This window comes from Lissotriton helveticus, chromosome 4_1, assembly GCF_964261635.1.
Source record: "Lissotriton helveticus chromosome 4_1, aLisHel1.1, whole genome shotgun sequence".
Taxonomy (NCBI): Eukaryota; Metazoa; Chordata; class Amphibia; order Caudata; family Salamandridae; genus Lissotriton; species Lissotriton helveticus.
Window position 1 is genome coordinate 1,431,663,813 of NC_136063.1, and position 10,023 is coordinate 1,431,673,835.

The window sequence follows — 10,023 nt, forward strand, 5'->3', positions numbered from 1 at the left end:
ACCCTACTTTTGAAACCCCCCAAATTCAAAAAGAAAAGATCTTACAATCGCGCTTTCACCGGTCTTGCTCCAAGAATTTGGAACACTCTGCCTCCCAAGATCAGATCCAATCCTTCCACTGCATCTGTCAAGAAACATGTCAAACTGCTATTCTTGAGTGAACATTAACAGCATCAACTTGTTCTCATGCTTTGTCTACAAATTTGATTCTTATTTTACACCGTTGTTTAGATTTATTTTATGCTTGTCTGTTAAGTTGGTATCTTGCTCTAGGGCAATTCTGATAATGTCGTGGTCAGGCCAACTCCCAAACCCCTGATCTTGATTGTTTCCCCCCTTTGTGTTTTATTTGTGCATTTGCTACATCTTTAGAGCCATCTGATACCCGTAAGGGTCTTGTTTGCGCTTTATAAAACTTTTCAAATCCATAAATAATTAAGCTGGGTGTGAAGGTGTCTGGTAACAATGTGTGAGTTGCTTAGCCTTCAGTAGCTCACTGTGATTTTCACTGACCAGAAGCAGCTCTCACTACAGAAAAGGTTGGACTTTCCTTCTGTAGGTGATGGTAACATCCATCTGATACTTTGTAGTATAGTAGGGGTCACTGGGTCAGCGACTCTTCTGCTAGTGATGCTTTCAGGGTCCCTATGATAGTATGTCAGGCACTAGCCATGGGGTGTTTATAGAGGCCTCTAGAGTCCTCTGTATGGGGGACTTTATTTTAATATTCCATCCATTTCAGGTGGGCGTTACACCAGGCTATTAGGGATGGAGGGGATCCTTGTACGCTAAGCTATGTGAAGAGCAAGGTTAGCATAAAGAGAGGTCTCTTTATCCTTTGTGGGGCATTTGTAGATGCTCAAAGCCATGGATACCCAATCATGGGATTTGCAGTGATAGAGGAAATTAGCGTTAGTATCTTGGTCCAGTAGTTTCCTCATTGGGGGTAATACCCAGTGTATATACAGGAAGTCTGCCATTTTGATGGAGCATATGGGGCAGGAGGCATTCGCTTGTGGGATATACTTATTTATAGCTGCAAAGGAGAGGTAAGATCTATTGATCGGAATAAGCTTGAATTTGGTGTTACAGGAGTGTAGGAAGGCCAAGGCTTTCAGCCATTCTTTTTCAAGGAAAATCCTGACTGCTTCAATCTCCCATTTATTCCGGAGTGGTGAGAGCTAAGTTGTAGTATGAGAAAGGAAGGCTTTATACAACCAGGTGATGTGTCTACAACCCGGTGCCATGGTATAAAGCCTGAATGATAGAATGTGTTTCTGGCTCAGAATTTACTATGGACAGGGACAACGAAGGATACTTTGAATAAAAGTATGTGTACGGAATTAGTCCAAATGGAGAGCGAATTGTTCTGTTAGCTCATCAAAAGTAACTCTCTGCTGGAGTGTGCCACATGCCCGGGAAGGTCCCAAAGGAGGTCGCTGGAGCACATCAGGCCACCCGCTTAGAAAGGTGTTGAGCTCAAGAGTAGCACCACAGAGTAACCTGGAGGAGGCAGATATAAGCATGAAGTTGGTGGGTGTCTGAGATCAGGAGTCCATTCAGCTCATCAGAAAATCTAATGAGTCTTCAGCCTAGCTCTGATCCTAACCATAAAGTTAATCCTACCTCTGTGCACTGATAACAGACTGACGCAAACCCTAAACACAGAACCTTAACCTACCATCATTTTACATTTCTACAGTATCAAAAGAAGAGGCAAAGTCAATATTAAATATTTCAAAAATAGGCTATTCTGACTTTACATTTTTGGCATTTCTGTCTTAAGGGTTTTAATTTTATCCATTACGACTGCATACCGCAAGATGTACATGAACAAGCCCTTGACTTAATGATCTTACTTTGGAATTATTGAGTATTTTCAACTCACACTTCTTTCTCTGAGGGGTTCTTGCTTCCCATAGGTACAATGATACTGAACACGTTATCCTATAAAAGCACACCACAAAGTATATAAATATATATATGTGTATATATATATATATATATATATATATATATATATATATATATATATATATATATATATATATATATATATATATATATCACCACTTCCTCTTCAAAGAAGCACGCCGATGCCAGATTTCAAAGGACTGAAGGCACTTGTATTCTTTTATTCAACCAGAGGTATGCGGAGGTTGCTCATAGTCCTTGGGCGTTTCAGCTCAGAATGAGCCTTTATCACAGGTGAGGTTCTTATCTAGTATAGCCAGGTGTTTATTGCAGACACCAGTCACATTCTCTCCGAAGAATGCGCATTTTGAATCAAATAAAATGTCTTTCTATGACCACTGCGCAATCACAATTATGTTGAATTATTTTCTCGCAGTGGTCTTCTGTTTACATTCATCTTGTTCAAATGCGTTTGGAAGTACATGTTTCACTTCGCTACCTAATATCAGAATTCGAAATGAAGGCGTGGCAAGGGAAAGAAAGTGAAACATGTATATCCAACCACTGACTTCGAAGCTGTGGGGCACTACAAGAGGAGTAGAAGCTACGGCAGGTTTGATTTTAAACACATTTGAACACTGCGAGAAAAGAATGGATGAAATTAAAGTGCCTGCAGTCCTTTGAAATCTGGCATCGGTGTGCTTCTTCGAAGGGGAAGTGGTGCTATTTTCATTTATGCGGGAAGCTCCATGCCCGCAGCGCTGAAGCCGTCCTGCTTGGTTCAGACTCTTTGAGTCGGAGCATTGTGGTGGAAATATATATATATATATATATATATATATATATATATATATATATATATATATATATATATATATATATATATATATATATATATATATATATATATGTATGTATATATATATATATATATAATATATATATATATATATATATATATATATATATATATATACACACACATATATACAGTACTACGAAACCATATCATACTATGAAAATAAACATGGTAATGTGTAATTTACAACTAGTCGCAGACTTAGATGCCACTTGCTAAACTATCACCAGTTTAAAATATGACGTAACCTCCAGGTGAATTCCTGCTTACTAACATGAACCCCAGTAGTGCTATAAATATAGATGTTACCACGAATTCTTCTTAGCAGTAAATAAAAGTGAATCCCCAATGGAAATAAAAGTTCACAAAAAAGAGCTGAAACACTAGCTCTCCCATTATTTGTTTAGGCAATAGTTTTGATTCTGCTCAATCACCTGACTTTTACACTGTCGGAAGGCACGCACTGTGACCCCCAAACTGTAACCTAATACTGTACAGTACTGATGTAATTAGCATGCTGCAAGTGAGTTATGAGGTCACAATTCAATTGTAATAAATTAAATTTGGGTTTTATGCCATTATTAATGCAGGCAGTTAACATATAAACATATACAGCTCAAATTATTGCTCCCTATAATTGCCATGTAATGTAAATATACAAAACAAACGGTATAGTCTGCTATTACTGTCCCAATTACGTGTATATATTGGAATTAACACTGCGTGACCCAACAGAGTGCTATACATTATATGGTGGTTAGAAGGAGTGACCTACATGTGCATCAAGTGTGGATTACACAAATACATTTTACACAAATCACATTTTAGGCACGAGAAGATTAAGTGAGTTGCCCAGAATCACACAATGTTGAATATAGCACCAGGGTTTGGTATTTGAACCAGGGCCCCAAGTCAGCGGCGGCCAGCACAGGTAAGCGCAGTGAGGAGGGGCAGGGTGCTGGGGTAGGGGGGGCACGACGGATGACAGAATAGGTGCTATTTATTTATTTAATTATACCTATTCAGTCATCTGTCGAGCTCCCATCCCGCTTACCTGTGCCGACCGCCGCTGCCCCAAGTTCCTACAGCAGTAACTGGAGCCTCAGGCCACATCTACTTGTCATTCTTCTCCTGATCCCATAATGGACTCTGTAACCAAGTTTCAGCTGGACACAATACACAATAGCATTTGATGACAAGTACCTCATGCTTCAGATACTCCTGCTGCAGGTAAACTATTTTCAGAAACACAACCCTATGCTGCATGAGCCCATGACTATGCTACTCAAATAAATACGTTTTTTTCTTTCAATTCTTCACCAGCCATCTCCTAAGCAATGGAAAAAATTGTCTTACTTTAATTATTTTTTTACATTTGATGTATTTCACAGTACTAAGCATTTCAGGGAGGGCAGGGCACTCAATCTCTTTCTACGTAGCCCATTCGAGACAGAAACTCCTGTTCCAAGTACTCTGGGATACAAAAACGTCAAATCTGCAATTTCTCATCAATAACATTATGGGCGTGCACCACTTGCTGCCATTCCTAATTGCAGATTAAGGGCAGCTGCAAGAGTAACAGTAGGAGCATTACTACATGAAATGTGTAACAGAGCCTAACATGAGCCAAACCCTCTTTACACCATTTTGCTGCATTTGTGAGGCAATCAGTATTAGTGAATTTATAGGATTACACATCAAATGTCCCATCATCTTCAATTACACTACTGGAGCAAATTGTTTTTGGACTCTGATGCTTACCTAATAAGAGAACATGCATTATGTTTTATTCATGAAATACTGAGGAAAATTATCTCTGCTTCATTTATTATTTTATAAGCAGGAAACATAGACCGCAAATCCATTTGTTCCTTATTTGCTCTGATGCAAAACTCTTATGGTTATATGGGATGCACCACAATCTGTTTGTTCCATTTATTACACAATTCATCAATTTGGTGCAATGTAGTCTGATTGTCATTGGCCCAGTGCAAACTTTACATAGTATTAACCCAAAAGGACAAAACAGGCGTCAAACTGCATATAGCAAAACCTGTGTGGGGCAATTTTACTTTAACAATTGCACTGACCAATAAAAAAATAATTGCATTGACCGACCCTGCAACAGTTGGTCACGCAAAATTGTTTGTGACAGACTACAGTCTTGGACTCTTCCTTAATGTGCAAGAAATCCCAATATTAGCCACACAGAAGTGACAAGAAAGTATGATGTCACATTTTTTCCAGGTAGGCGGGCTTCAGGGGCATTGGCACTGACTACATTTCCAGTATTAATACTTTACGCAAAGTTATGCTACATGTGGGCTTCACACGGCTCACTCTATTTTATATACCACTCTCATACTTGTCCCTTTACACAATAAGAGATATGTGGATTGCTAGAATTAATATCAGCCAAGTATCCGCCTTTACAAATGGTTACCAAGCAAATGCAATTAGTCTTTACCCTGACTGTCCTAAAATGAATAGTCCAAACTGTTACGGCACGTCTCTGAACGGGAACACAAGCTTTAGGAATTAAGCTGCACTTCATTGTCTACATCAAAAAGGCTAAAACCAGCCTCGGTTGCGCCATTGCCATTAAGAGGGGTGTGGCCTTGCAGCTGCACTGATTTATGCTTAATGAACAAGGGCAAAAACTGATTTGCAAAAGGTTGGATTGGCACCATAAGCAAAATAGAATGGACTGGAATGCGGCCTAGAATACTTATCTCTGACTGACTTTAATTTAGCTTTGGATTACTCACTTATTTTCTTAGCTGGATTCTCGAAGTGTGATAGGTATGGATGGGTGTGGCGCATCGGTCAGCTAAGCCACATGATTCAAGCTGCACCTAACCGATGAAGCCTAGAAAGGTAGATACTATTTTGGGCTAGCTTTTACTCCCGTTGAGAAGGTAGCCTGGCAGTTTAGGATGGACTAATGCTGTTGGAGCAGTAACCAGGCATGTTTGCATAAGCTGTGCCGCTGTCTGGAATAGCACTGTGAGTAAAAACAAATGTGGGACTGGAATGCATCATAGAGTAATTCTCAGGAGCTGAAATTACTTGAAGAGTTAAACCCATCATGCTTTTGTTTTTCTCGCGCTGAAGATAAGGTCAGGTTCTGGTTTCCCTGCTTTAAGCTTGCTGGGTTACGCGCCTCATTGGTGTTTAAGTTCTCAGACCACAAAATTGTTTAAAGTAAACTAAAAAAGAAGCTAACAAACAATGAAAACTATTAATGCAGGACTGCCTGGTCTGTCGCAAAGAGTTGTTGGCATCCAATCGGGAGAGTCAAATCCAACACATGTGACAGTTAAAGAATACACAAAGTTCACAGCCTCTTCCATTAAACCTGAGATGAGTGGAGACGGACAGCGTACGCACTAAGAGGCAATGAAGATACACACCCGTTGCAAAGGAGACCTCATAATAACACCTTCCTCTCACAGCATACATGCAAACCCTCCCAATTCGGGAGACTACCGATGTCAAGGCTATCTTCCACCTACCGATTCCTATATGCAAAAACCTGAATCCTCAGCGGGCTTCAGTCGACAGGGATTGGTTTTGTGCAACCTGGTGTAAGCATTGCCATTAACCTGCTCCTGCGGGCGAGTGCACAACTTGTTTGTCACGCTCTCTCTGTCTGCCATAGAGCTTTGTCCGTGCTCCTGACAGGAAGGGAAAAACATGTATTTGCATTTCTCATATCCGATCCTGCAGCAGCACATTTGTAAGTCACATACATGCCAATAGACCAGATTCAGGCCTTAATAGAATTCAATGGGAGAAATACAAATTTTCCAGTTTGCTCTTCTAAAATGTAGGTGTGTATATCACAGCCTCCACTTGCTTGCCAACACTAGAGAAGAAACGCTGTCCCCTCCACTGCCTACTCTTTGGGGACCCGACCTGGTGGATCCAGTATGCCATACAGTGGATCCAGGATGCCATGGGCCCTGTTGCAAGCAAGAAAAATTACCTCTTTTGGCTGCTGCTGGGGATTGTGAAATATAGCAAATATTAGGCTTCAGTGTATGCTGGTGCCATTTGCAGCTGCTGCACCAATGGTATATTCGCCTCTGAGTGGATAGCAGCAGCCTTAGGAGTAGGGGTGGGCAAAGAATTCTACTCCGCCAGCGGAGTTCATGGAGTTTAGCTAGAGCGTGGAGTTCCCAAAAACTTTGCAGATTTTTTTCTCTCAAGCAGTTTGCCAACTTTAAGTTGGAGAGTACTCGCAAGAAAATATTGTGCGCTAGACCTCTGACCAGCGAGAGGTCGCAACCGCTCGGGCTGAGAAATCTGCTGCTTGTGTTGAGGAAGGTGCCGCTCAAGTTAGAATGTCTACTCGAGCTGCAGAAAGCAGCAGCACCTTCTGGGGGGACGCGTAGTGCAGTTCGTGCTGATTTTACAGCACTGGACAAACTCCTGGCGATAAAAATCAGTGCGAGCAGCGCTGCTTAACAGACAACACAACTAGAGGAACTCCGCAAAGTGCAGCAGAGTTTTTCCAGCACTCTGTGGAGTTCTGCAGGGTAAAACTCTGCAAACTCAGCCTAGGCCTACTTAAGAGACAAGATGGCAGAAGAAGCTGTATACGTCCAAATCACAGTAAAAGAAAGTTATTAATATTCAGCGGCTTGAAAATATTTTCACAGAATGGTCCCCACTGTCTAACACAAGTAACGAATTATCCGCTGCACAAGTCAGAGCCACTGGATAGGAAAGCCCATGAGTCACAATGGGTCTAAAGGTTGGAAACTCTTCCAGTTTCCCTAGACCAAACACAATCCGGTTGTGCGCGTCTGCAACCAGGATGTTGGCCTGTCGGTCAAAGGCCACAGCGGTCGCGTGTAGCTCCGACGGAAGCACGAGGCTGAGGCCAAAGCTGTCTACCTGGCCGATGAGTTTGAAGGCACTGCTGAAGATTTTCATCCGTGTACTGCTGCCATTCCTCCCCGCGGCCTTCAGATGCTCTATGACAACAACAGCGCCGCTGGTCGGGCACACTGCAATTCCCTGCGGATGACACAGATTTGTAATGATTTTCAGGTTCTTCTTTAGCAACCCTTTTCTGAAATCGGCCACCACGAGGCAAAGAGTGCCCGCGTCAGAGTCCGTCACCATCATTTCATTTTGGGGGTTGATGTCCACGCCCCACGGCAGGCAGAAGGCCTCTTCGATGACCAACTTGCTCCTTCCGGTGAAATCAAACACCTTAACTGAACGGTCCCCAGCATCAGTGACCACGATATAGCCGTCCAGAGTGACCGCCACATCGAGTGCGTATTTGACGTCACTCCGGAAGTCTCCCTTGACCCCAAACTGCTGAATGGCCGTGCCCGTGGAGCCAAAGACGTTGATTCTTTTCTTTCCATCGTGTGCCACAACCACACAGCCGGAGTTCAGACACACGGCCAGCCCAGTAGGGTTGATCAGCTTCCCCCAGCCTCCAAAGACGAGGTTGAGCGTGCACCCTGCTGGCGCGAGACTCTGCACGTGGCCTCCTCCCGCTGCCTCAGCTGCTGCTGACCCGGAAGAGTCTGTATCCACAGAGCTCAGGATCTCCATGAGGTGCAGCACAGGCAGGCAGTCGCTGGTTTCAGAGGCTCTGCAGGCCCTGCGACAGAAGGGGCACTCCAGCCGTGGGTTCCTGGGCAGGGCCAGGGAGCAAACACATTCCTGGCAGATAATGTGCCCGCATGGTAAGTTCCTGGGCCTGCGTTCCTGCTGCTGGCTGAATTTTTCAAAGCAGACTTTGCATTCCAATAAATTGAGCTCCGTTTCGTACAGCAGATCCTTCATAGTTCGGATGTGTTTTGACGGTCTCACAGACATTGCCATGGTTTCCAGGAGTACGGCTGGCTGTGCGGCGCAGGGATGTCTTCCATCTGTGTTGATGACGGCGAACGGTTTACAGTTCACATGAAAGCATCAGAGTACGTGCGATGGATGACACAGCATTTACTGCAGTATGTAGGTTAGGTGTTGACTTTTGCTGCCCTCTGGTGGAAATTTTAAAAAATGCACTGTAGTGCGATTTTATGCTGGCATTAATGACCATAGTGAGGTTCCATTCCATAATTAATAAGCATTGTTCAATCCTGCTAAAGAAAATAATAAAGTTACTTTCTGTTAACCTTACCTTTATGGCTTTTTCCTTTTCCTCTTAGATCTTCAAGTAGTAAAATTCCTGAAAAAAGGTAAGAAGAAACATGCATTAACAAAGCCAATAGGTTACGCCGATGTGAGAGCTATTGGTTTTGACAATGTCTTTTAGCTATTTAGTAAGGGCAGGCGTGAGCCCCATAACGCCCCTTCTTCTCTCCCTTGTGTGATATTAAAGGCAATTAGAACTCACATAGACCTGACCTGAAATGTGCCTCCGAAGGGTCGCAAAGCCTGATGGTCTTGGTAAGAAACAAAAGTATGCCAAGCACAGGCGGTGCCAGTACCTTTGAGAGACTAGCAGGACTAAGAAAGAGCTGTCATATGAGGGGTAAATATGCCAATTCTCATTAAGGCGCTTTCTCTGAAGGCTAGTGTAGTGTCATGTGATAATGCGCAGTAGTACCCTTGTGGTCTCTGGCGGACTCCTTACAAAATTACGTAATCAGTTAGAAGGTGTCTAGGTGTGTCTGGCAGAGGTCAGTAAAGTTTATGATGCAGTGCATTTAGTTAACGGTTGCATGCTGAAGAGTAAAGACGTGTTACAGAGCACCATGTGTGGCATGCTCGTGTGTGGGCTCCAGAGCTGATGATGATGCAACAACTGGCGACGAAGGTGGGATACATGCCTCAAAGAAACAATACTACACTTCATGAGAATTTGCTGAGGTCCAGAAAACTGCTCATGCATGCCACGTGCAACTCAAGAAGCAGTCTACAGTTGGCGTATGTGGAGTCAAAGCGCCGATTTAGCTCTTGCAAGACCCTTGAAGATGGTGAAGGCCATACAGAGGAACACGGTCAGAAAGCCAGCCAGTAGACTACAGGTAAGGCCAAAAGAATAGATACTGCACCACAGTGTAACACAGAGCCATCATCCATACGAGCAGAAATGCTAAAGGCAGCAACAGCCAGTAAAGAAGAAACGCTAAAGGCAGCAGCAATAAGGTACAAGAAATTAAAGTTTACTCACAGGCGGAAAACAGACAAAGCACCTTACAACCTCAAAATCCGATGAGGCGACACAAGCGCAAACACAGGGTTGTATTTATGAAGCCATTGATCCTTGCAGAAAT

General features: G+C 43.0%; 1 protein-coding gene across 1 annotated transcript; it reads right to left on the reverse strand.

Annotated features, from left to right (window-relative positions):
• Window positions 1-3,320: 3,320 nt before the first annotated feature.
• On the reverse strand, window positions 3,321-8,669 carry NHLRC1 (NHL repeat containing E3 ubiquitin protein ligase 1). The gene has a single exon (XM_078685804.1). It carries the CDS (start codon window positions 8,621-8,623, stop codon window positions 7,412-7,414), a length of 1,212 nt encoding a protein of 403 aa, XP_078541930.1. The 5' UTR covers window positions 8,624-8,669; the 3' UTR covers window positions 3,321-7,411.
• Between the last annotated feature and the right edge of the window lie 1,354 nt (window positions 8,670-10,023).